The sequence below is a fragment of the Lotus japonicus genome, chromosome 6 (genome assembly GCF_012489685.1).
Source record: "Lotus japonicus ecotype B-129 chromosome 6, LjGifu_v1.2".
Lineage (NCBI taxonomy): Eukaryota > Viridiplantae > Streptophyta > Magnoliopsida > Fabales > Fabaceae > Lotus > Lotus japonicus.
The window spans coordinates 6,498,216-6,526,208 of NC_080046.1; the positions used below are offsets into that span (position 1 = coordinate 6,498,216).

Consider the following 27,993-nt stretch of genomic DNA (forward strand, 5'->3'; position numbering starts at 1 on the left):
TTGGTGTTCGAAGAGATTTATTTAAATCTCAAGTGGGTTGAGTTTTTAGTTGTAAAACGCTATTCAAACCCCCCTTTCTATCGCTTTTCATACCTTCAATTGGTATCAGAGCGCAAGTTCTGATTACCACACCTAACAGTGTTCAGTGATCCGGGCCGGTGTGAAAAACTAAAATGGCTGCCATCATTGAAACGCAAAAAGATGTCTACAGTGCAAAGCCTCCTATGTTTGATGGGCAAAGATTTGAATACTGGAAAGACAGGATTGAAAGCTTCTTTCTGGGCTTTGATGCAGATCTCTGGGATATTATAGTGGATGGCTACGAGCGTCCAGTTGATGTTGATGGCAAGAAGATCTCAAGATCAGAGATGTCTGCAGAACAAAAGAAGCTTTACTCACTGCATCATAAAGCTAGAACTATTCTTCTAAGTGCTATCTCTTACGAAGAATATCAAGGTTTAGCTTTAGATTTACTTACTATTCCATGTTGGCAATCATCCTCAATCACTAGGCCTTGACATTAGATAGTTTTTCTTATTCTTGTCGCCCCTGTTATTAAAGACACTCTTAGCTCTCATACTTCGAGCTCGGTGTCTTGTGGACTTGTGGGACTAGGCGAGACCCCAGGGGACCTCGCCCAGGGATGCTTGCCTCAGGGCGACGCACAAGCTAGGGAGTTGGGCCTCCCCCGAGAGGCCCAATTGGCCCACTAAGGACGGTTAGAGACGCTAGGCCCAACCCCAAGCCTATAAATAGGAGCGGTTACCAATTGTAAGGGACTCATAGCTCATTTGAGAAATAACAAACTTGAAATTCAGTTACATTCTCTCTCTAAGTGATTACGCGCTCTCTCTTTCTCTCTAGATTCTCACATTGCAATCCTCTCACTCTAGGTACTATACCTTATCTCTATGTTCTTGGCTGGAACACTACTAATCTCGGACCTTAAGGTGAATTATTCAAAATCCTTGCTGTTTGGATGTAATATGGATGAAATCGCGGTAGCTTGGATGGCGGAAATGACATATTTTAGTGTTGGTTCGTTCCCCATAATGTATCTTGGCGCTCCCCTAGGGGGGAATCCAAGGAGGAAGGCTTTTTGGCAGCATGTCATAGATAAGATGAGGAAAAGGCTAAACATGTGGAATTCCAAATTCCTATCTTTAAGTGGTAGACTCATCCTACTAAAATCAATGGTCAATGCAGTTCCAATCTTTTACATGTGTATTTGCAAAGCTCCAGTTGGTGTGGTGACATGCTTGGAAAAAATCATGAGATCCTTCTTATGGGGTAAGGTAGATGGTGGTCGTGGAATCCCATGGATAGCATGGGAGCAAATCTGCAAAGGCTCACGACTAGGGGGCCTTGAACTAGAGTTCCTTGGGTGGAGGAATAAGGCGCTATTGCTGAAATGGGGGTGGAGATTTGGTTCAGAAAGGGAGTCCCTTTGGAGGAAGATGAGAAATCTTTTTATCGTTTAGAAAATCAAGATTTAAGTGGGGCACAACTCAAACCCCCTCCCCTTTCTTGTGCTACTTTGATCAACTTCAGTTGTAGCTTTAGACCTTGAGTTAGTGATTACGTCGAGTGTACTTGTGAAGAGCACGAAGAATGGAAACACTTTACATCGAAGCTACACAATGGTAGAAAGCAAGCCGACACAAAAAACTAAGATGTGATTGGATCGGAGTCACAACTTAGAAAGGAAAATGCTTAAGGTAAGGGTAACTCAGTCTAGAAGTGTAATTCGAGTCTTGCATGCTTTAATTGGATTGCTTGTGTTTGAGATGAATGTGTTTTAGTTTGATCGTCGGTTGATTGTGAATTGGCATGTATTCCTCTATTGTATGCTGGCTGAATTTTTTAAGAATATAACTGGTTAAATTGAGCACCTTATTGTGTATATGGCATGAATTGCTCAATAACTTGCTTTATGAGAATTTCTTTGTTGTTAATGTTGATTGGATGAGTTCTTAACTATATTTAATAAGACTTATGCTTGTCGAAATTTGGAATGACATGTGGGGTTATTCTATCTTGATTATTGGATTGAGAATGGTTGATTGAGTGATGATGACCGGGTTTTTGTCCTGGTTTTTAGGGTTTTTCCTTGCTTTTTTGGAGTCTTTTTGTTGAGTCTCATATAGTGTTTCATGCATTTTTACTTTTATTTGTGCATTTGCATTAGTTTAGTAATTTTGGGGTTTTATAGGGACATTTATTGCATTTTAGAAAAGATTAGGAATCTTAGGTAATTCCCACTTGTCTTGGAGCCTTTGTGCAAAACTAACCTTTGAGTTTCTAGATATTTTCCTCTAGCTTTGTCATCAGGTTTTCAGGTTGTAAAAGTTGAAGAGGGAAGTTCTAGAGGCTTGGAGACATGAAGAAGGCATTAAAGTGGAGTTAAAATGAAGTTCAAGGGGTTTTTGGGCGAGCAAGAACGCTCATGAGCCCCTGATTGGCGCCTGAGCACCAGATAGGCAGAAGGTTGGGCTGCCAGCATATGATGCTGGCGCTTGAGCGCCATGGTCTGGCGCTTGAGCGCCCTTATGGCAGAAAACTCGCTCATTTTGCCTATAAATATGTGTTTAGTTGTTCTCTTTTGTATTCATTTCATTTTTTCATAAGTTCAGAGGTAGAGGAGCATCTAGGTGATTGAGAGAATTGATGACCCTATTTTAGCAGTGTTTTTAGGGCCATTTCTTTGTTTGTTTTGAGTCTTTTTGTTGAGTTTCATGTAGTGTTTCATGCATTCTCATGCATTTTTATCTTTTCTTGAGTCTTTGCTTTGTTTTGGTAATTTTGTAGTTTTATAGGGAGTTTTCTTGCATTTTAAGTAAGTTTAGGACTTGCATGATTTTCTTGTGTTTTATGAAGGACCTCTTGTGCTAATGAGCTCTTTGAGCTTCTAGATTCTTCCTTGACTTGTTGGTTAGGTTTGCTTATCAAAAACTGAAGGAAAAAGAAAGCCAAGAAGCATGGAATTGAAGGAGGACTTAAAGAGGATTGAAAGAGGAGTTATAGAAGCCAAAACGTCTTTTCCAAGCGAGCTTGAGAGCCTAGGCGCTGGGAATTGGCGCTAGTGCATTTTTCAGAGGTCAAGGAATTGGCGCCCAGGCGCTGGGAATTGGCGCGTAGGCGCCAATTGGGCTCCAAAGAGCATGTTTTTGCATGCAATTGGCGCTTAGGCGCTCTGAATTGGCGCCTGAGCACCCAGACTCTGAGACATTTTACTCATTTTGGATCAAGTTTGAGAGCTGAGTAAAACCTTAGGGTTGTGGGAAGGCTTCCAACTTGTATTTTTCTCAGGTTTTCATTACATTTTCTGTATGAATTCACTAGCCATGAGTGGCTAGTTTCCTCTTTTGCTTTGGGTTAAGAGATTCTATGAAGTTTTAGTTTGTTAAATCCTATATCTATGCATGAGTTCTTGATTTAATCTTGTATTTCAATTCCTTTATGCATGTTTAGCTTTTGTGCACCTTTGCTATAGGCTAGATTATAATCAAATGGAAGTTTGTTATGATTTAGGGACATGAATTGAAATAGATCCTTCTATACTTGTTTCTAGGCATAGAGTGAGGGGAGGGTTTTGTTGGCCTGAATATACATGCTTATAAACCTCTTATGAATGTTTAAGTACACAAGGAATTGGGCTTAACTTTCAGTTTGAGAGAATTACTTTTGTGAGGAATCAACTAGTAAGTACATAGGCTATAGCAACAAGAGATAAATCAAGGTGTCACATGCATAGGATAGGTGGACTAAAGTGGATTAGATGATCAACAACCCAAGGCAATTTTCTATCAATTGTTATTTACAACATTATCAACATTTCTCTTTGGCAAAACTTTTGTCACAAACAACCAAAACCAATTTCTGAATTTTATTGCTTTAGAAACTTGCAAACTTTAGGCTTAAATCAACAATTCTCACTCACAATCCCTGTGGTTCGATATTTTAAAACCCGGAGGTATTCGTACACTTGCGAATTGACCAACAAGAATGCTTCCAAGCTTGTAATTCAGGTTCCTAGCCATGTCATGCTTGGCTAATCACTCTTCTATTGCTTTGATTTTCTTGTAAGACTTTTCATATTTGACTTCTAATCTTAAGTTCTTTCCCAGATGTTCTTCTTCTTTCCTTGAATCCCATTTTCTGAATTTCAATCTAAGCTTGTATGCATGCTTGCTTTATGCTTTTCTATAATCACAACGGAAGTTTGTTATGGATTAGGGAACCGATTTGGGATTACCCCTTCTATCTTAACTACTATGAATAGAGGAAGGATTGAGGTTTGTTGGTCTGAGCTTTATAATCTTTATGCTTCAAACAAATGTGTAAGTACACAAGGAATTGAGCTTATCTTTTGGTTTGAAAGAATTATCTATGCGAGGCATCGATAGGTAGTTGCTTAGGCTATAACATCAAAGATAGATTATGAGAACATGTGCATAGAATGATGTGCTTAAATTGACTAGTTGAGCAAGAACCCAAAACATATTTCATTTCTGAATTGTCTTTTTATTTTCCTTTTTCCTTAATACTACTTCGACGTAGCTCTGTTTCAATAAAACAAACCTTCACACTCAAGACTTAGGATGAATTTATTCACTCACAATCCTTGTGGTTCAATAATTAAAATCTGGTGGACTCATACACTTGCGGATTTCACAACAAGTTTTTGGCGCCGTTGCCGGGGATTGTTTGTAATTTTTGGTTTATGTTACGAGTTTAAAGTTTATCTTTTGCTTTGTTCTCAAAAGTCTCCCTAAGACTATAACTTAGGGCTGAATGAGAGACAACCCATGTTTTTTTTATTCTTTTTTTGTTTTACGTTTTTGTTTCTTTTGTTAGTTTTTCAAGAAATAAAAGCCACTGGAGAACACTTGGAGGCATTCAAATCATTAGGAAGGAGGTTCTTTTCTTACTCTGAGTTTAATCCATGCATTTTTGCATATTTTTATTTTATAGATTTTGTTTATCCTTTGATCATGCATTGTTAGTAGAGTCTTTATACCTTGGTCATTATTTCCCTATACTTACATGATATGTTCCCAAGTTTTGCTCTCTCACATGTTGTCTGTTTTGAAAATGCTTTTTTAGTGGATACTTTGCGCTGTTTTTGGGGGAGTGATTGTATGTTTGGGAAAGAAAGGGGGAGACTTCGGTCTTCTAAGTGTTGTCCTGAGGATAAAGTCGAAGTGAGTTCACAAGGGTCCCTTTTTGACCCTTCACTATATAATTTCCCTAGAGGATCCTGACTCACTTGCACTTCTTGGTTTTGTGTTTCATTTCGTGCACCCTTAAGAGTAGCTCTATGAGACTTGCATTTTTTAGAATGGTAGGTCTTCTTGGACTTCAGAGCTTGTACTGTATATATTTGTCCCTAGTTGACCCTTTTGAGCCTTATGGAGAATTATTTGTTACCTTTGTTATTTGGGCTGGTTGTTTGGTTGAAAAAAATAGGGAGTTGTGGTTCTTAAATCTTAATGGAGCTAGTTTATGTAAATTGCAATTTTCTCTTACTCCAAGTGTAAAAAAAAAGTTGAAAAGAAAAGTAAAATGAGAAAATGAACTCCATGGCGAAGGTGGAGTTTCAAAAAAAAAAAAAGAACTCCATGGCAATGGTGGAGTTCCAAAAGGGGTTAAGAGACTTGTGTGCTAAGTATCAAATGCTTTAAGCTCCGCTATTTATGAAGGACCACACTAATATTTTTGTGCAGCCTTAGTCTTCTTTATGGACCATCTACCTTGTGCTTTACCTAGCCAACAATTCAACTGATCAGGTTTGCAGTTAATCCTTCCACCAGTAGTACATTGCTCAGGTTTGGAGAACCATCACTAACAATCTTCCCATATTCTTTGATCTTTCCTTTAGCACCATCACCAAAAGTGACATAGCTGGTAGAATGTGGTTTGATATTGTCAAGGTACAGCTTCACACCTATCATTTGTCTGGAACATCCACTATCAAAATATCAATCCTCCTTAGAAGATACTCTCAAAGAAGTGTAAGCAACTAGTGTTGTCGCATTGTTCTTAGGTTTTCACTCTCTTCTTTTTGGACTAGCATAAGTGTGCATCTGAGTAAACTTCCAATGTTGAGGAGCTCCATACAGCCTGTAACAATAGGGTCTTATATGTCCATGCTTACCACAGTGATGACATCTCCAGTTTGAGCTTCTCAGTTTTTGGACTGGAGGATAAGCATAAGGAATCTGGCGATACTCTTGTTGAACACCATGTTGTGACATCCGGTTTGACATCTTGAACCCAGTCTTCTTCTCAGCATGAATGAACTTGTTAATGATCTTTTTGTGTTCTTCTGATGCGGGGTCTTCAGCATAGCCTAAGCCAGTCATATCCTTTTCCACTTCCTGTTTCCAAAATCAGATCAAACACATCAGTTCCTTATTCAACATACAAACAGGATTTTATCATACCTTCAATCTTTGAATTCAACATAGTGACTTCTCCTTGAAGATTGTCATTTATAATCAGCAAATTCTGCTTCTCAATCTCCAGATCCTTGACAATTCCTTCCAATTCCTTTCTTTTTTCACATGCATCCTTCCAGCTGTTGAACAGAAGTTTATAGGTTTCAACTAGTTTCTCCTAAGATATTTCACCATCACTTGACTCGGTTTCAGAGTTGCACTTCACAGGGAGACCCATGACTTGAGGTTCATCTTCCTCTTATGTATCATCATCAGACCAAGTTGCCACCATCCCTTTTCCTAGCTTCTTTAGATAAGTAGCACATTCTGCTTTAATATGCTCATATCCTTCGCATTCATGACACTGGACTCGTTTGATTTTGTTGGGTTTGTCTTCTTCCTTGCTTCTGCGAGCAAAACTAGAGTTCTTCCCAATGTCAGACCGCTTGTCTGGCACATTTGGTCTAGGTCTTCTTTCAAACCTTCTCATAACTTTGTTGAACTTTCTCCCAAGCAAAGCTATTGCCTCATACAAATTTTCATCAGACTCTTTCTCACTCGAATCATCATCTTCAGCATTTGACATAAATGCTATGCTTTTACTCTTCTTGTTCGACCTTTCATTAAGTGAAGTTTGCAAAGAACCAATTAGTTCATCAACTTTTATGTTGCCAATATCCTGAGCTTCCTCAATAGATGTCACCTTCATATTAAATCTCTTAGGTAAAGACCTGTGAATTTTTCTGACTAACTTTTCCTCAGACATTTGTTCTCTAAGGGTAAATGATGCATTTTCCATGTCTCGCACCCTCATGTGAAATTCAGAAACAATTTCATCCTCATTCATCTTCAGATTCTCAAATTGAGTGGGGAGAAGTTGGAGTCTTGACACTCTCACACTTGTAGTGCCTTCATGAGCCACCCTGAGGATTTCCCAGGCATCCTTAGCCACAGTGTAGGTGTTGATCAATCTGAACATGTTCTTGTTCACTCCATTGAAGATGACATTCAGTGCTTTTGAGTTTGCTAGAGCTTCATCGTCTTCTTCTTTGGACCATTCTTCCTCTGGATTCAGTTCAGTGGTTGAAGTTCCTTCTTTGTCACTCTTCACCGGGTGCTTCCAACCTTTGACAACAGATTTCAAGGTCTTGCTATCAATGGATCTCAAAAATGCAATCATGCGTGCTTTCCAGTAGTCATAGTTAGTACCATCCAAGATTGGTGTCCTATGAACATATCCTCCTTCCTTGCTGTTGTCCATAATACCAGAAATATCTCCCAAGATCTCACCCAATAGTAGAACAGAGGTGTCTGCTCTGATACCAATTGAAATTCTGGCAACTGTATGATAGTTGTTCTACTAGATGTCTAAGACATCTTGTACAACATTGCTCAAAACACAGTGAATATCGCAACAAGTTATATGACAGAAAAACTAAAATCACACAAGCGATTATTAACCCTGTTTGGTGCAATATCACCTACGTCTGGAGGGTTTTCACCCAAGAGAGATAATCCACTATTATAGAGAAATTGTACACAAAAGGTCTCACAAGAATTGCCCCAGTTCAACTACCTTTTCTACCTATCTCTACACGTGGATTATTACTTAGGTCTCCCCCTAAGTATGAGAACCCCCTCTCACTCTCTCTCACACAATCACTACCACAGTGATTGAACTCAAACACGAGTTACAAAGACAGATCTCAAGATCACACAGAAAACACACAACTCTTAGCTCACAACTATTGCATAAAGTTTCTAAGAGAACAAGAACAGTATGAACTCAAATGAAAACCTAATACAACAATATTCGCTCAGTTCATCGAACCTAGGTCTTGGGTCTTCATAAGTAATAGTCTTCCAGGCCTTGTCTTCGTTGGGCTTGAAAGAGCACAGAGTCCACACACATGTTCAGGCAGTTGTTTTAAAAACAAAACAAGCAACAAATCTGCACAGGATCTTCAAGGCGTGAATAAAGGTGTAGATTCCAACTTCCACAAATAACTCCAAATCAAACCCCCTTGAACCGGGTTTGATTACACAAAGAATATTCGTTGATGGCACACAGAAGCTTCCAACAATAACCTTACTTTATCACAAAGTAATCAATTTAAAGCTTCACAATTAATCTGCCAAGTTACTGAACTTCACTCAGGGACACATGTCATAGTACGATGTTACAACAACTTGTCCGACATCTTGGCACACTAAAAACATTAGCTAAAATGCAGACAACCATAACAAAGGAACAACGTCTTTCTTTTGCTACTTGACTAACTCTGCATTTCTTTTGATTTCCAGTCATACTATCGTGAATTACTTTTCTGTTATACTACTATCTTTCTGGGTATTGGTTTCGTAGTTAAGGATAAGTTATGTTGTAAAACTTACATATGAAATGTTTTATCAAGCAAGGTGACAAGTGCATTTACTTTAGTGATGATGAGTTTTGTATTAAAAAAAAACTTAGCATTTTTTGGAGCGCAAGATAGTCCTTAGGTTTGGACGGTTACTAATGTGATTCTCCGGTTGAGAAATTTGAGGATTAAGCCTTAATTTTTTTGTGATGATTCAATTACACTTCTCATTATCTTTCTCCTTATTTTCACTTATTTTTGTTCTAATTTTTTCCCCTATTTTTATCGGATCACTCACTATATCTCTTAATTTTGTTTTCTTCTATTTCTATCTCTCACAAAAGGTGTGAACACAACATTGTAAATACATTATATACATATATTATATATGTTCTTAAAACTTCTTGTAACATTCTTTTTATATATTATTTTCTATTCTTCTCACATATATACACATATAGTGAAATTATAATATTATTTTCATCTTTTAACTTAATTTTTTTCCTTTTTCTTTTCTTTGAATTAAGAAAATGATAATAATACTAAGATTTAATGGCCAAATTAGGCTCTATATTTGTAGCGAGTTTTGAATTTATTCTCACCGGAAAATACTAAGCGATATCTTCATGAACTTTCACGCATGTTGATATTACTCCTCGTTGGAGGGCGGAGCTTCAACGAAATTGTCTAGTGCCATGTCAACGCTTACATGACATAATCGACGTAATTATTAATTTAATTTTTTTTTCCATATATTCAATTAATAATTTAATTTAATATCATAATTCAAAAATTGAAATTACAAAAACAACCTTAGAGAAGTGTCATTATAGAAAAGGTCATTATTAGAGTGTATGAATTTAATAGTGTGTGAAGTTCATGGATTTTATTCTATGGTTGACTTAGCCTAAGTCTTTACATGTTAATTCTTTAAGTCGTACCCTTATTCCTAAGGTGTAAGCAACAAATCAATCTAATCTCAGGTTCCTTATTCAAAATCAAGCTTCCATTTGTGATGAAAGTAAGTTAAATAACTTGCATGCATTCATACTGACATTATAAAAGCGAACTAAATTCATAGAAGGAAAACCTTGTTCATACAAACTTAGAAACTAAAACATAAACAAAGAAAATGGTTCACATCCCATGTGCTAAATGGAAAATTAGCCAAACATGGCTAAGAAAGACATAATCAAACCTGGAATCAAGCTCCAAGAAAACTTTATGAACTCTTATCCAAGCCTTTGTTCATAAAATATAAAATAAAAACTTAAGTTATACTATGGTCTTATTTATAACAAAACAAAGCTAGTGAGTCACGCATTTGTGTGGTATACTTGTATGCACATGCATGGCAAAGTGTCATGCACAACTGCCTCTCCACGTATGTGTGTGGCCTAAGTGCACACACACATGGCCTTCACATATGGAATGCCAAGCTACTGACCTTCCGCGCTTGTGCGTGCCTATGGTGGACGCACATGCATGCGCACCTCGTCTGGCAACATCTTTTGATCTTCTTTTAGCTCACTTTGCTACAATTAATGCACTTCATGGCCTTCAACAGCTCTTATTGTCATCATTACTCAGTTCTGAAACCACTAGAGCCTTTACCATCTCCAACCTTTGTCATTCTATCAAGTAAGATTCCTAGACAACTTATGATGAGCATTAAAGTCTTGGTTGCACACTAAATGAACATCAAACCTTCACTTTGTAACAACAAACATCAAATTAAAGCCATGGAATTTTAGAAGGTATTTCAGCATATGTACATATTGCAATTCCCATTTTACCCTCCAAAGGCTTTAACATGATTGACCAAGGACCATGATGCAAAAAGACTCAATCCTAAGGATTAGAAGTGAAAATAAAGACTCTAAGAATCACTAAAAAGCAAATGATGACTCTATAACCTAAAAATACTCAATTAACACTAAATACACTAAATAAGACCGAAAAAGATTACATGGAAGTGTTAAAAGTGCTGGTGTAGTTGCCAGATGTGTGATTACATATAGGGAAAGGTGTTTTGAATGCAAATTAGTTATGCTCTTATTGTGCATAAGTGTGAGTAAGTTATGATTTTGGGTCTTTAGAAAGTAATGTACTCTTTTTTCTTCACTAGGTTTTTATCCCAAATGAGTTTTTTTTTTCTAGTAAGGTTTTAATGAGGCACTCTTCCTAAATTGATGACCTTGGTGGGATGTGTTCTAATGTTCATCTATTCATGGGAGGATTGTTCCCACGAACCTTTGTTACTTCAATACTACTTCACTTTTTATTTCAAAAAAAAAGACCCAAAAGATTCAAGAAATAATAAAAGGTCAAGAAAAGAAAGGGAAAAAGACCATATAATCCTTGGTCATCAACTATTTTCCCTAACAATATCCATATGGGTATGGAATGAGTGCGGGTGTGATTTTTTTCCCTATGGAGCATATGACATGTATGTACTACCCATGCTACCTCAAACTCATTTACATCCCTAGTTGGTCAAATGTATCTCTCCTTAAATCGTCTTTGGCAGATGGTCCTCCACCATCCATCTAGACGCATGTTCTACATATGTAATGACGAATATTAAATTTAATTAATTATTTTTAATTTAATTTCACCAATATTAATTATTTCTTCAATTTTTTATATTAATTGAAAAAATATTAATTTACAATAATTTTTTGTTTAAAAGCTAAATGTCTAATAATAAACCATCAAGTGGGTGATGAGATGGTAGAGGTCGGTGCTTTTTATTGAAAAGATTAATATGAGATCTCATGAGTACATAGTTGAATAAAATATTTGTAGATGATTTTTCTCTAGATTCGATGAATGATGCACATTGTATCAATAACAAATCTTCACTTAATCAATCAAAATTAAACATTACTAAAATACTTTTCTTCTTATCCATTATATTGAAATATTTTTCAATGTTTATACTCTCAAACATTTCATACATAAATTCTTATTTCAACATTTCATAGTAACATCAAAACCTCTGTTACTATGCAGAAAGACATGTGACATTTGGAAAACTCGAAGAGCATTTCCCATGTGCCATATAGCATTCTACAAATGGTTCTGATCCACTCATAGTGGTTATATTAATATTATTGAATACAAGATTGGTGCAACCAACTTTGTCGTCACATGTCAATGAGATTGCATTATTAGAATCTGTGGTTCCCCTCACATTGTCATAAGTCACATCACTCACTTGCACTCCCGTGTGTATATCATTATGTCCAATAGCATAAAACTGTTCGTCAATGATAATAGGGTTATTTGCTCCAACAAGTATGATATCTTCAAATGTTATTTTTCTTGCGTATCCAGATCCTCCCTGATTAAAAAGAAAAAAACAATATTATTGTAGTTTAATACTTGCTTCATTACAGTAGTTCGGTAAATGCTATGGTGTCACCCAAAAAAGTGGATGCACCGGTGTTCCCTGTAATTTATAAGTCAGATTACTAATTTATCCCTATAACATTTCTGGCGGTTTATAACCTTCAGTATGTGAAAGATGAAGATCAACAATATCATTTAACAGAAGTACAAAACTACGAAAAGAAGAGTGAACTAGAACCCAGACAGCATAATGAAAATCAACAATGTCATGTAACAGAAGTAGAGAAGAGTGATTGGAACCAAAGCCAGTAAGCCACTGATAGAAAAATCAAATTTGACAAAAAAATAAAACCAAGTAGTCATTGATCTAGAACCCATATAGCATTGAAAAATGAAAATCAACTAAAATAAAATCCAGCCATAGAGAAAACAGATCCGGATTGAGATATGGATATGGTTATTAATAAGGCAAACAATCATCATTCGTGAAGTTCCATATGGGTGCTAACATGTTAGTATAGTTGTTTGATCTCAAACTGTCGATCACCATTTTCTAGATCTGAACATTAGAAAAAAAGGCAAAATATAGAGGAGATCGGGAATAAAAAATGAAGCACGAATCTGGAATAATTGCTGTGGAAGAGGAAGGAAAGAACCGGTGCTCCGTGCATGTAGCACACCGGCGATTCCACTACAGAGCAGAACGCGGTGGTTCTGTGCATGTACCAGTCGTGAGGAACCCGTGAGCGATCTTCTATCGGTGGCGAATGGCGTCTGAGTGGAGCCTCACGGCGAGCACGGTGCGACGGCGGCGGCGAATGAGGCACTTGATGTGGGCGGGGATTTGAGTGAGAGTGTGAGACAAAATCCGCCACAAGCTGATATCGAGATACCCATATTCTTCCACATGTTAGGGTTTGAAATGGGTAATAGAAGGAATCAAAATTCTCTCCAATAAATAAAATATATGCTAAGACAGAGATATTGGATTGGTGTTGGGGCTGGAGAAGTTGGGTTGCCGGCGCAGCACAAGCTCTCCACCAGGAAGAAGAGGGATTTGGATGAGGCCAATCAAAACCAGGAAGAAGAGGGACTTTTTTTTTAATGAATGGCGGGGCAATTTAGTAAATCTATAGATTTAATCTAAACCGTTTAAATATTTAATTAATATATCTATGGTATAAAATTAGTTTACATACAATATCCCCCTTTTTATGAAAGTTTTTTTATAGGAGACACCGGTGCATCCACTTTTTTGGGTGACACCATAGCATTTACCCAGTAGTTCATCCAAAGATAGAGTGAATCATTATTACCCTCCATGTCTTGATTCTAGCTCCATTTTGAGTTCCTATGAAGGTACAATTGTGTACATATATCTCTTCTGCCGTTTCATATGTATTGTTTTTTCCAAGACTCCCAACACTATTAATTTCCAACATAGCCCAAAGTGAGTTTAAATTTTGGTCAAGCATCTCAATAAAATAATCTCAAAAAAAAAATTGACCTTATGCCATGACCAGGACCACATGTAACACCAGTTATGTTGATGAAGGTGGAACCATTATTAATGGCAATGCAGTCACCCCCTATATGTAATAATTAATATTAAAGAAAAAAACAAATAACCTAAAATTAGTTATATTTTTAAATTTATGATCAATCTAAATATATGATAATAATATGAAAATAAATAGTGATCATTGAGTATGATAATAATATTTTCTAAATGTCAAGTAAGGAGTATATAATAATTGATAAATTACCTGTTTCAATATTAGAATTCTCAACGAGGATGTTAGATGATCTTGTGATATCAATCCCGTCGGTGGATTGACTTTTCTCTGGAGCAATAATATGAATGTTCGCGATGCTAAAGTCATTGCATGAATATATGCTTATATGAATTTTTGGGCTGTTGATGTGAGTCAAGTTGCTAAGCCTTAGATTCTTACATTGATGGAATTGAAGTGCCTGCGGATGTGGTCAATTTTGTTATATTTAACTCTAATTCTATTTAAATGCATTTCTAAATTCAAATATATAATTTTCAGTACTCTATTATGTTTTTAATTTTATCATGATAGACTATAGAAAATTGTACCTTGAGTATGATTCACTCAATAGAATATGCATGTACTTTAACACAAAATAAAAGTCTATCATGTTATTCATGAACTTACATTTGGTGTAATTTCCGGGTAAGTTTGCCACCAAGAAGCACCTTCTCCATCTATTTTTCCTCCTCCCTGGATGACAAGGTTACTTATTCCCGAGAACTTCACCCATGCTCCCTTATTAATACCACCCCACTTCCAAGCACCTTGGGTTTTTGGGGCGACGATAGTTCCCTGAAACTACCAAACAGAAAAAAGTATCTTGAACATTATATTTGGCTGAAAGAAATATATTGACAATAAATGGACGAAAAAAATAATAATACTACTTTTCCTTGAATGAAATTCAAGAAAATTTCTTAAATTATTGAAATAAGTTATAAGAAAAAAATAGCGGGAATGGTCTCGTGCATTTTGTATATTTGACCTTTGTAAAGAATAAAAATACTCTTAAAAATTAATTTCAAATAATTAAGTCAAATGATAAAAACATCATATGTATGATTGACCAATTAATCAAGGCATGAACATACATACGATATATATAAAAACTGCTTCCTTAGTTTGGTCATGTACGTGAAGTTAATTAATTTATTTACGATTTACCTCAATGTTAATAGTGCCACTTTTGCAAGGACCCTTAAATAACATGGGTTGCAACAAGAACGTTTTCCCTTCAGGTATGAGAAGTGTTGTGGTGTCTTGTGTTGCACCACACACGTTTTGCCATGCTTTCTCAAAGGCCTTTATAAATTGCAAAATAAATAAAAAATGTATCAATTTTAAGAATTTAAGTCTCATAATAAAAGAATAAATAGTAAATTATAATCATAGTTATATGAAATAATATGAAAGTAGTAAAAATATACTTGTGAATCGTCAGTCTGGCCATCTCCTTTTGCACCATAGCTAACAACATTGAAGCTGGAATCTGCATGAGGGACTACTGTAACACACAAGCTAGGAGTGGCAATGACAACCATTATTAAGAGGACTAAAAATATGTCTTTCATTTTGGAGATAAAAATAACACTGAGATTTGATTGTGGAAGCTAGAATATGCTTAAGATGTGAAAAGTGAGAAATTAGGATAACTTATATATAGTGTAGAAACACTGGGAAAATTGCATAAGAAAATAATAATATTATACAATTAGTCAAAGTCAAAATAATAAATTTTAATAATAATAATAACTGAAATTGACTTGACTTTTAGATTAATAATAAAATTAATTAGTAGTTAATAACTTTTTACTAAAACCGTAAAACTATTACATTTCTCATATATTAAAATAAAAATAAAAATTATTTTAATTTTATATTTAATTAAAAATTGAGTAATTTTGTCAAAACAATAAATTAAATTAATTACTTATATTTATATAAATATATATATATAAAGTGTATTAAGTATTAAAGTTCCATTACGAGAGAAATTGATGAATTTTAATTATATATATATATATTTAATTGAAGTTCAATTGATTTTTACATTAATAACAAGATTAATTAGTTATTTGTTAATATTTTTATCGTTTTTTATATACTATTTATAAATATTGTTATACATATATAACTAAAAAAATTAAATATATGAAGTAGTTAATGATCGACATAAATATGGGAAAATAAATTATTAATTAATTTACCTTTTCAGTTTCTCATGAGAACTAATAATATATTAATTATTAATTAAGAGTAGTTATAATATTACTTATGGAAAAAATGAAGTACTAAATTAATTAATAATAAAATACTATTTATTTATAAATAATTTTTTTTTTGAGTATTAAATATGCATTGATATATTAGAACACCATGAGAACAATCCTCTTATATAGATAAAGGAAGCACACAGAGAAGAAACTAGAATTGGACATAACATTTCAAACAAACACCTTAAAATCTCCTAAGCCCAAGTGCTATTTGAAGTAAAAGAGCTAATGAAGGAGTCTCATTAAAACCTCCCTCAGAAAAAACCCAGTGGGAAAAAATCTAACGGTGGAAAAAAAATACTCAGACAAAAGCCACAACAAACAACACATACATAAAATGGGCTCTGCTAAATAACAATATCACCATAGGAAAGGATAGCAGCTGCAGTAATTTAGACAAAGTAATTTTAAAATTTTAAAATATCTTTGTCAGGTTTTTAATATCAATCATGAAGTATGTGTTTATTCTTTTTTTTTGGTACAAAACTGCTTAATAAAACAAAAAGCGACTACAACACTAGGGTCTCAAGAACGAAGTCCCACGGTAGTCATCCGTCAAAAGGAGAAGGGCAGCCAACGGGGGAGCCTCAAGACACTGGAAGCGAAGGTCCGCACAAGCATCATCCTTAATTAGCCAACAAGTCCGCAACTACATTTCCCTCACGAAGAATATGCTCAAACCTGACAAGCCAATCACGAGCCAATAACTCCTTGATGATACTAAGCACAACAACATACACATGGAAAAGACCACACCCGTTCAACACTAAGGAAAGGGCCAGCTGAGAATCAGTGAGCACAATCAGCTTACGACAACCACGGTCCCAACAAAGCCTCAACCCAAACAAAATAGCAAGAAGCTCAGCTTTGAGAATCTCAGAAACTCCAACAAAAGCAGAGACACCAAAACATCAAACCACACCCCCAGCCCCGGAACGGCCCGGATTCCCTAAGGAAGACCCGTCAACGTGGAGCGCAAGCTACCTATCCGGAGGAGCCTTCCAGCGGACCCAACGCGGACCACCAGCAGAAGAAGGAGACGCACGCGGCACGCAACACCCGTAACATCTCTGCCGCGTAATGCAAGACAAGCTGCCACGGTTTCGACAATTGCCCAAGGACAAAGCTACACCCGTGACGCCAAACAAACCACACACGGACAAGCAAAGAAGGAGCATCCAATCTCGACACATACCCGAACCAATCCTCAAAGGAAGCGGCAGCAAAAAAACCAGGAGCAAGGGACAAAGCAAGGTTATTCCAGACAGAACGGGAATCAACACAGTCATGCAAACAATGGAGATAAGTCTCCGGGGAAGCATGTCTCCACTCTCCATATCCAAGACCAGGTAACCATAGGACGGTGCTCCGCGTGCTGGTGCAGAAACCACTCGTAACAACCAGCCACTGTGAACACGCTATCAAGCGTTGAATCCCAAATCCGAAGGTCCGCAAGCAAAGGAACAGTAAAGACACATAGGGACAGCAGCTGTTGAGAAAAATCCGAAGTCAACAGCGTGTGAAGGTATGAAAAATGATAGAAAATGGGGGTTTGAATAGCGTTTTCAACTAAAAACTTTTCCCTCTTGAGATTTAGACAAATCTCTCGAACAAACAACACAAGGTGCAAAGATAAGAGATGAAGAGAAGCACACAAGTATTTTATCCTGGTTCACTTGATAATCGCTCAAGCTAGTCCAGTCCACCCGTTAAGGTGATTTCTTCCTTCTTAGAATGAAGGCAATCAACTATTCAATGTTTGTTACAACTGCACTAGCAACCTACTCAATGACTAAAAATACAATGAACTAGCAAATACTAAGATTTACTCTCTTAGTCTTCTCAAGGAGCTGACCAACCTTGGTCCCTTAAGGAAATCAAACTAACTGTTTGAGGGTTTTGGGTTTACAATGAATACTTATAAGAAAGGTAAGGTAAACACAGTAAGAACGATTGAAGAAAGATTGCTAAGAGAATATTGAATGGTTGCTTAAGCTTGTACAAAGTTTCTTAGCCTCTTCTTCCAACTTCAGCCTCTATTTATACTCCAAGGATTAGGGTTGTATTCGTTGTTTGAAATGCTACCGTTGGAGGGCAAATCCGGAACTTCCAGATTCTGCTGTGGCTGAACATCTTAGGTAAGGTCGTCAGGATAGTACAATTGCTTTTGTACTTGGACAACGACGTGAGCCTTATCCTAATTGACTTCTGATCAGATGACGCTTCATGTTGGAACTTGTGAAGCTTGGTGATCAGAGTCAGAGGGAAGCTTGGATCCTCTGACCTTCATATCTTCTGCTTCTGGACATCAGAGTTGGAAGTACTTGGTCTTCAGAGCCAGCTTACTCTTGGACTTCAGAATCTTTACTTCTTAGCTTCTGGACCTTCAGAACTTCTGGACCTTCAGAGCCTCTGGACCTTCAGAGCTTCTGGTCTTAAGAACTTGAAGTGATCTGAATCCACATCAGAGCTTATCATCTTCAGAACTTCTGAAGCATATACTATTGTTCAATCAGAACATAGTGAGTGCGAAAGCGTTGCGTTGGTTACTCTTTGGGATAAATGCTTATGAGAATTGTGAGTATTGACCAAAGTCAGAGCCTGTCATTTAAACACTCAGAAAACAATGTTAGAGTACCATAATTGTTCATACACAATAGTTAACATGTAATCATCAAAACATAGAGTTGTACTATATGACCAAATCTTGGTCTTACAGCGTGGACAAGAGGCGAAGATTCCAAGCCCCTTCCCGAAAGACATCACACACCCGAAGGTTGGTGTCAGAGATGTGAACATAAGACACCAACAAACATAAGGGACCAAGCGAACACCAATGATCATACCAATAGGAAACATTCCCGGCGCTAACCCGCCAAGAGAAACCATCATGGATGATATTCCGAACCTTCAGAATAGCATTCCAAAGAGGAGAACCACGTTTGGCAGGGACATCAACAAAGTTTGAGTGGTGACAATAGGCAGCAAGCAAGCAACGAGCCCAAAGCTTATCAGAATTATTAAGGAGGTCCCAAACCAATTTCTCAAGCGTGTTTATTCTTTAAAAACATACTTAAATATAATTGTTTTATCTATTATATGTTAGTGAAATTATATTAAGAAAGCATAAAAATTGGTTTTTCTTTATGTTTTTATCTTGTTTGTGTCTGGTTATTAGGCTTCTTTATATTGTGGTTTCTACCCCTGATTTTTAATATGAGTTTGGGTTTTCCAAAAAAAAAAATTGAAAATAATTATGACTAAATTTAAATGTATTTACTGAATAATATTTTACTATATTAAACTTGTAACTTATTATACTTATAAAATTTAATTTAATTTTATTTTATTTTTGATAAAAAAAGTATAAAAAATGTTAATATAACTTATTTAATGATACTAATTCATTAGTTGATTTAAAATATATTAAATTATTTTAATGAATTTTCATACTATTAAATAAAAAATTATTAATTTGTCAAAGTTAATTCAATGATAATTATTGGACATCAATTATTAATTTAAGATGAGTAATAATATTTACTTACACATATAATACTCTATTAGTATTTATTGAAATGTATCAATAAAATTATGTTTTATTTTATTATATTTTACGATTAAAAATATTTTATAATGATAAAAGTATTGTATAGAAACCCTTCCAATGCACGGATATTAGAAATAAAGGCTAATGAACACCCACACAATATATTGCAATAGCTTCCTTGGTTTGACAATGTACGTGCAGTTAATTTATTTACGATTTACCTCAATGTTAATAGTGTAAATTTTGCAATGACCCTTGAATGAAACTTGTTGCAACAAGAATATTTTCCCTCTTCATATGAGAAGTGTGGTGTTGGCTTCGGTTGCCTCTCACACGTCTTGCCATGCTTTCTCAAAGGCCTTTGTAAAATGAAAATTAGTTTAGAATTGTATCAGTTTTTATGAATTTTAGTCTCAATAAATATAAGTAAAGATTAAGTTATAATCATAATTATATGAAACAATATGAAAGAAGTAAAAATAAATTTGTGAATCATTAGTCTGACCATCCCTATTACACTATAATTAACTACATAGAAGCTTGAATCTGCACGAGGCATTACTCTAGCACACAATGATTATCGATTCTAATCATTTATATGCTTGAGATAGAGAAATAACCGCTGGTGATTCTAAACGCTACTTTTGGATTTATTTCTTTTTATGGTGCTTATCTCAACGAGTCTATCTTTCACATTCAACGACTCTTTTTGGTTAAGGGTATTTGCTTTGATAGATGATAAGTTTAATCTTTGTGAAGTGTATTTCTTTTTTAAGATCCTTCGTTTTGCATTTCTGGTCTTCTGATGACGCATATTTAATGGTTTTGACCATTTGGTAAAGTTTTATGTTGTGTGTTAGAGGATATGACTGATGACGGCTTGAGATACATAGCTTTCCCAATAAAGTAGTGTTAATGTCTTCTTCTAGTTGACACAAGATTTTTACTGCTTCTTCTTCTTTCTAATTATGACTTCTCCATCTGACTCAAGATCTTATCAACTGTTCAGTGGGGATTTCTTTGATTTGCACATAGTTGAAACCTAATCTCTTTTTTCTTAGAGATATTCTTCCTCAATTACTTTTCTTCACGTGCATAGTCTCTTTGGTAGACTTTACCAAGAGAGTTACGCTGTTGTGGACAATGTACTTCGATTAGTGGTGTAAGATACTTTCAAAGTGTTTCCTCGTGAATAATGATCACATCTTATTTAATGTACTATACTTTTTTATCAAACTATGATCCTTCATATTTCACAATGTACCATGATGCCTTTGCTCACGACTTTTTCTTTCAATGTCTCTTTTGATGAGAATCTAACCTCGTAGACCTGGTGTAAGTGCAAATTATTTTGATCTTGATGAGGATATGAATTTTTTGCTTCTGAGTTCCTTTTGATCCTTAGGAGCTGTAAGATCCAGGTTTTAGGCTTAGCTAAATAAATAATTTTCGACTCGCGCCTAGGTTGCGATGTATGCGTGAAAGGAACATGAACTACGTTTTGTTGAGTTATCACAAGAAACCTTTCAGAAAACTCAATTTATGTTTGTTTATAGCTTCATACTAGTTTTAGGTTTAGCACGAGTCGTTTCCACACTGGACTAAAGTCGAGAGTGTCCGAAAAAAGCTATTTCCGTGACTAGAGCACCGTTTAAGACTTAGTTTGACAATGACAGGGAATAAGACCTTCAGGGTATTTTTCCCTCGACCTGTGTTCTCGTACAAAACTTTCGACTGTAAACTCGATAGTTTCCCTTTCCCAAAACTCAATAAAGTTAGACTATATCTCTTGCAGGAACTTAAGTGAGACACTGTACAAAAGATTTTTCCATTCAGAACTTCTTTCGGAAATTCCACCCACGTTGTCCAATTTCCTTCGCTGCTAGGAATCTTTCTTGTGAATGAAGTTTTCTCATCCGAGGTCAATTCGAAAAGTAGTGATGCGGTAGTTTTTAATGCATAATGTGTTTAAGCCGTTTTCTCATCTTAAATGAGCTCTGATATGAGTTTTGACATTCTGTCGCCGAATCAATTTAAATCAACAGATGAATGTACCAAAACAACCGGACTCGCGAAATCTTTTTTTTTTTCCTTTCCCTTCTCCTATAAAAGGAAAAAAAATCAAAAATATCTCTCATTCTCACCTAAGGAGGTCGCGGCTAGAGAGAGAGAAGGAGGAAGAACTTCGCTGATTCTTTCCCATTCGTCGTGATTTCAGTTGTTGTGGATAGATACGGAGGTAAGGATCACTATCCTTGCGACCTTTTCTTCTTTAGAATGTCATTTTTCATGTCTTTTTGTGCTCAAAGTTTGAAGTTTTTTGATAAAATGTCAGATAACTTCATTTTCTTCTTTCAACTACCTTAATCACCTTCTATACACTTCATAATCATGATCCGTGCGCTTAGATTTTCTTTCTATCGCCGTAGATATGAATTTCCACACCAAAAACCCATTTTGTACCACCGTTACGTTTTTATGCTTAAAGCCTTGAACTTGCTTAGTGCCTGTAGGAAAAGTTGCTAGTAATGCATTGTTTATAACTATCGATTCATTTTTGGAAAATTTCAACTTTGAGTTTTGAAACTGTTTATGTGGACCAAAAAGCTCATATTCTAGTTTTAGGTCACAAAATTATTCTGAGTGTTTTTCTACCCTAGATATCACCTAAGAATACCTAGGAATTAAATTAGATCGAAGAAAAAGTTCGGGAACCCTTTTCCGCTAAAGTGGTCGTGGGCTACTTTGAGTGTGGGGGAGGATTTCTTTTGCGAAAACTCTTCCATTCGTGCTTATGTGTTAAACTCTCAAGCTTTATAAGCTTTTACGACTTCGTTTAGGTTTATTCTATCTCTTTACTTCTTGAGTAACTTAGCAATGATTTTTGCTTAAGGTTTGGAACAAGTGCAATCTTGGGAGAAACCGGAGCAAGCTGTTATCACTCGGGGAGGAGACGACACAAGAAGTGAGGACAACTTACTTTATTAGCTAATGATCTAGGTGTCGAGAATTCGACTTGAATTATTGAATTTGATTGATTGAGGCTTATGCCATTTTGACTTGCTGAGGCTTATGCCACTTGATGATGTAATTTATCTTTTCAATGTACAAAAAAACTCAGCAACTTAAGCTTTTTAGAAAGTTGGTTGTTTGACATGACATCAGAGCATTTATGAACAAGTAGTTTAGAGTTCGATTCTTGCCGCCCCCAATTCTTCTAAAAAAATTGAATTTAAGCATATAGTAGATGGGTTTGTGCATTGTTCACGCTTCAAACCCAATTGACTCTAGCTTGAGGGGGCTAGTTAGAAATAATAATAATAAACCATTTAATTCTTATCGAATAGCTTAAACTTTTGGAAAAATTAGTTGATTCACATATGTATTCTTTTTTTTCTTCATCGCAAAACCACATATGTATTTTTTTGAATAGAAAATATATTTTTTCATAATAAGCAAGAATTAAAAAATGAAAAAAATCATGTGGGCACAACATGTATTATGAATTAACTCGCAATGGAAAAGATATTGTTTTTTATAATAACCCTGAATTAGAAAACGAAAAAAAGTTAATGTGTGCACAACTTGTATTATGAGCAGAGCAGAGGATCGAATTTTCTTGAAAACATCACTAGCAAAAATGGCAGAAAATTTAATTGTGCAAACCTATTCATTTGGGTTAGCGGACCCGATCCCAAAGAAATTTGTGGGCCTCCAACATTTAATGCATGACTACTCACGCTCAAAACACTGACCACCTTTATGGACAAATCAAATGCCTCAGATCTTCTGTTGAACACGAGTGGGTTCATGCATGTAAATTAAAATCATGAAGAAACTTTCGTTATCCACTTTGGTTCTCTTTAATTTTATTTTTTGATAAGCACTTTGGTTCTCTTTAATATCTTTTAGTGATCTTTACGGAAGATAATTATGTTCGAGTCAAGTATATTTGTTATGGTGTAGCTAACTTTTTTAATGGAGTTTTTTTTTTCATATACACCATTCATACTTAAAACATTATTTAAAGTGAATCAATCATGTATCACTTGAACTAAGGGTTTGGATCCTCTCATGTGTAAAAAAACTTGAGAGTGTCAAGTTTTATCATCTCACCATTAATTTTATTTTATTTTATTTTTCATTTAATATCTACACAAAAGTTAATGGTGAGATGGTAAAACTTGAGGATCCCGACTCCTTGAACTAACCACATGTTGATATCTACTCTTTGCATCTAATTAATATTCCATATTCAAATATTAAGTATTTGCTGATAAAAAAATTTAGTTGTTCAATAAAAAGTTAAGTAGAAATAACCAATGTGAATTTTGATAAATTTGAGACTTAATAACCAATGTGAATTTTTTTAATTAAAAGTGATTTATAATTAAAAATAGATTGTACAATACTAATATTTTGAGTAGTAGCTAGGTAGTGTTTAACCCAACTTTATTTTTTTGACTTTTCATGGTGCTCCGATGTCCGTCATGCTCGGGAGGGGTTCCTGCGATGACACTCTGACACTCAAGTTAGAACGTGGGTTTTAGGAATCTTAGAAATGAGATAGATAATGTTCACCTAGCTTATGTTCTCTCTTAGCTTCTATAGAGCTTGTGACTGTGCCGTTCGAGGCGGTCAAGAGTGTTTGATACATTTTCTTGGTTGTTGGTCCATAGTTACTTGGGTTGGTCGGCTGAGGTTGATCGTTCTTATATTGATCAAGTGAGGAGACAACATGATCAACTCGGGAGGTGATCGACCGGAGCGTCTCCCTAAACAGTATATAGTCTCCTAGCTCTGGTCCACAAGAATTGTGGAGCTTGAGATAATAGTGTATGAGTTGTAGGTCGCAAGGTGTATTTGATCGGGTGAGAAGACAACGTGATCAACCCTGGAGGTGATCGATTAGAGCAATATCTCCCGAACCAATAGTTTCCTTGCTCTGATCCACAAAAATTGTGGAGCTTAAGGTAATAGTGTTTAAGTTCAAAGTCGAAATCCAACCTTAATTTCCCTCACGAAACAAGTTGGTCTGTATCAGAGCTTCGCCTTCGGGGTTGAGCATATCAACCGTGCTCTTCTTTTACATGAGTGCATTTCTCATTATACTCGAACGTATTTAAGTAAATTTAAACTTTTTTTGTGAGTGTGACATCAGTGTCAAAAATCTCATAATTAATGATATCTCATATATATGCCACAAATGGCTCTATATATAATAAGACTCACATCGCATGTATTGCATATGGTCTACCAGACTCTGAGGGATACAACTAAACTGCATTTCCTTCATATCTTCCCACACTTTTAGACACGCACAAACTGCGTACTCTCCTTCATTCATATTTCATTTACACAACACACTCTTTCTATCTATTTTCTTTCGTGTGTTTCACATCTTAGCGTCTTTGATTTGAGTTTTCTTCAGACTTCAACTAGGAAACATGTCTGCTGGCGCAGCTGTTATTGCTCGAACAGTAGTCGGTATCATAGGTGGGTTACTTAATTTTGCTTGGTGATCAACTGCATAAAAATATCAAAACATGTTCACACACACACTTGGAAGATTTTAACTTCTTAATTTTAATTCACATTTTTTCTTGCCTTCAGGTAACATCATATCAGCCTGCCTATTCTTGTCTCCAGTGTAAGCTTCTTCTCTTTCTTTGTTTTGGGCACCGTTACGTCATTATATCTTCAATGTCTTCCCTTCATTATATTGTCATTTTTAGACAAAGAAGGGGCGTTGCTCTGATATTTTAGATTAAATTGTAAATTATAAAAAATTATTTCAACTGATAATATGACACTCAAAATAAAAAGCTATGGTATATATCCCTTCATCTTTAATTGTGTACCGAAGAAATCACGTTTTATTATTTACTCGATCACTTAAAAAATAAATTTTGCTAATTTTTAAATAGATTGTAGAGAAATCACATTTTAACTAGACATGAAGATGACTCACATAATTAAATCCACATATTGCATACACCTAAATCCTAATACACTAAAAGTGTACAAGAAAGAGTTAAAAAGAAGAGTATACAATTGATACAATATATAGACTTTGTTTATTTTGAAAAAAAAAAGAATTTGGTTCACAAATTAAATAGGTTTCTTTTGAGAAGGGGAATATCCAGAGATCGATTTCAGGAGACTGTAATTTATTTTTACGATGTAAAAAAAATTAACATATAAATATATTGTAAATAATATGCAAAATTAAATATTGTAAATATATGATTTAGACCGATCAACCTTATAATTTCCATATATAATATATAATAAGAGGTATAGATAAAAATAATCTGCAGTATTTAGGTGTCTAATACTCTAATGTATACATTGCCACATTGATGGGAAGAAAAGAAAAATAAATAAAGTATATAAAATGAGGTTGTTTAAATTATCTTAGAAGAATGTTTGAATTAAATATTCATCATTTTTTTTGGGAAGGCCAAAAAAGAATGAATCATAATCTTATGACCAATTATATTTAGATAATTAAGTGGTCTGTAAATTTCATATGTTATCACTTTTATTGAATATCATCATTAATTCCACTTATGATTAGGTAATTTAACCCAAACTTTAGGCATTTAAACAATTATAAAATTAGATGACCACACTATCTTGTAATATGGGTGGATAATGAACTCACAGTAAATCACTGATCCAACATGTTTTTGACAGTCCAACTTTTGTGCAAATATGCAAGAAAGGATCAGTGGAGCAATACTCAGCAGTACCATACCTAGCAACACTCATAAACTGTTTGGTTTGGACCCTGTACGGCCTCCCCATGGTGCACCCACACAGCGTGCTGGTAGTGACCATAAACGGTGCAGGGTGTGCAATTGAGATAATCTATATCATCCTCTATTTGATCTACTCTGATCGGAAGAAGAGGCTCAAGGTCTTGTTGGGCCTCCTCTTGGAACTCATTTTCATCGCCCTGCTCACTTTTTTCGCATTGACTATGGTCCACACCGTCAAGAAGCGCTCTGCTATTGTGGGTACCATATGCATGCTCTTCAACATTACCATGTATGCTTCACCGTTGTCTGTCATGGTAAGTGATCAAAATCTCAAAACTATATATGATCATTTTTATGTAGGACGACCAAGAAAAATTTACTTCTCACAAGTATAAATGAATCTAACTTAAAATTTGATTTAGCAAATAAAGTGCATATATTTTATAACATCATATTTTAAATAACATGTCCTTAATGTTACTGGTAGTAAATAAAAACACGGTTCGTACGTGCAACAATTTTGAACATATTTCAACTCCAATGTTGAATTTTCATTTATTTTATCATGTTGAATTGCTGCCAGTGAAGGGAATCAGAACATATATACAAAATGGGTAGCTAGGCTTCCATGCTGAGATTTTTTTAGTAAAATAATATTTAAATGTTATATTTCGCTCTCATAAAATTTTTATGTTGTCTGATCTGATTATTTATTATTAATTTTTCATTAAGGGTTAAACTTTTACATTTTAATTAGTAATATTTTTTCTGACTACTGAGTAGTAGTTCTCAACTTCTCATGTAAACCATAAGTAATTATCTTTGTTTTGCGATGGATTAATATATGTATTTTTGTGGTGCAGAAAATGGTGATCAGCACCAAGAGTGTGGAGTACATGCCCTTCTACCTCTCATTGGCCTCATTTGGTAACGGCGTGTGCTGGACCACTTATGCGTTCATCCCTTTCGACCCATTCATTGCTGTAAGAAAACTAAAATAATATCCCTCTTTTTTCCATTTTCTAAATTATAGTAACATGGATTTGTATAATTAAGGTACACTAACATTAACTTTTGCATGTGGGGTTGTTAATTGATTGTACTAAATGATCAGATACCGAATGGGATTGGGACAGTGTTTGCCGTGGCACAACTTGTTCTGTATGCAACCTATTACAAATCGACCAAACAGCAGATAGCAGCAAGGAACGCCAAAGGGGAGGTGAACCTGTCAGAGGTGGTGGTTGGTAACTGTGTCCAAGAAGCCAATAACAACAAGAACAAGAAGATTGGTGCTGCCCCCAATGGTCTTTGAGTTGCATTCAAAATACGGATGGAATGGTCCTCCATACTCACCTAATGACATCATTGTTATAGTTCTAGATTCCCATAAATCATAGTCCTATGTTAGTTGCTGCCATCTTTATGGCAGTCTTTTTTTGGAATAAGGAGAGAGGGGGCAAAGACCCAACATTTGTGGTAGTGTTTGAATAATTTGTTTTAGGAACACTTGTAGGGAAGGGAAGAGATTACCAAAGAATTTTTACTTACATAATCTGCTATTGAATAATTTGTTGAGTTTCATGATATTTGTAAAAGTTTTCATTTAAAATGACAAGTACAGTGGTCTTTAGATAAAAAGTTTTACTATAATGTAGCAGGAGTATTTTTTTTAAAGCAAAAGGGATTTTAT

General features: G+C 35.3%; 2 protein-coding genes across 2 annotated transcripts; one reads left to right on the forward strand and one right to left on the reverse strand.

Annotated features, from left to right (window-relative positions):
* Window positions 1-11,807: 11,807 nt before the first annotated feature.
* LOC130724791 (probable polygalacturonase At3g15720) lies at window positions 11,808-14,922 on the reverse strand. The gene is made up of 8 exons (XM_057576071.1): window positions 14,878-14,922; window positions 14,338-14,505; window positions 13,921-14,128; window positions 13,662-13,743; window positions 13,471-13,579; window positions 12,363-12,470; window positions 12,246-12,254; window positions 11,808-12,146 (listed from the first exon to the last, which is right to left on the reverse strand). Exons 1-8 carry the CDS (start codon window positions 14,920-14,922, stop codon window positions 11,808-11,810), a joined length of 1,068 nt encoding a protein of 355 aa, XP_057432054.1.
* Window positions 14,923-24,983: 10,061 nt separating this feature from the next.
* LOC130726075 (bidirectional sugar transporter SWEET4-like) lies at window positions 24,984-27,627 on the forward strand. The gene is made up of 5 exons (XM_057577297.1): window positions 24,984-25,032; window positions 25,150-25,186; window positions 26,236-26,614; window positions 27,164-27,283; window positions 27,415-27,627. Exons 1-5 carry the CDS (start codon window positions 24,984-24,986, stop codon window positions 27,613-27,615), a joined length of 786 nt encoding a protein of 261 aa, XP_057433280.1. The 3' UTR covers window positions 27,616-27,627.
* The last annotated feature ends 366 nt before the right edge of the window (window positions 27,628-27,993 follow it).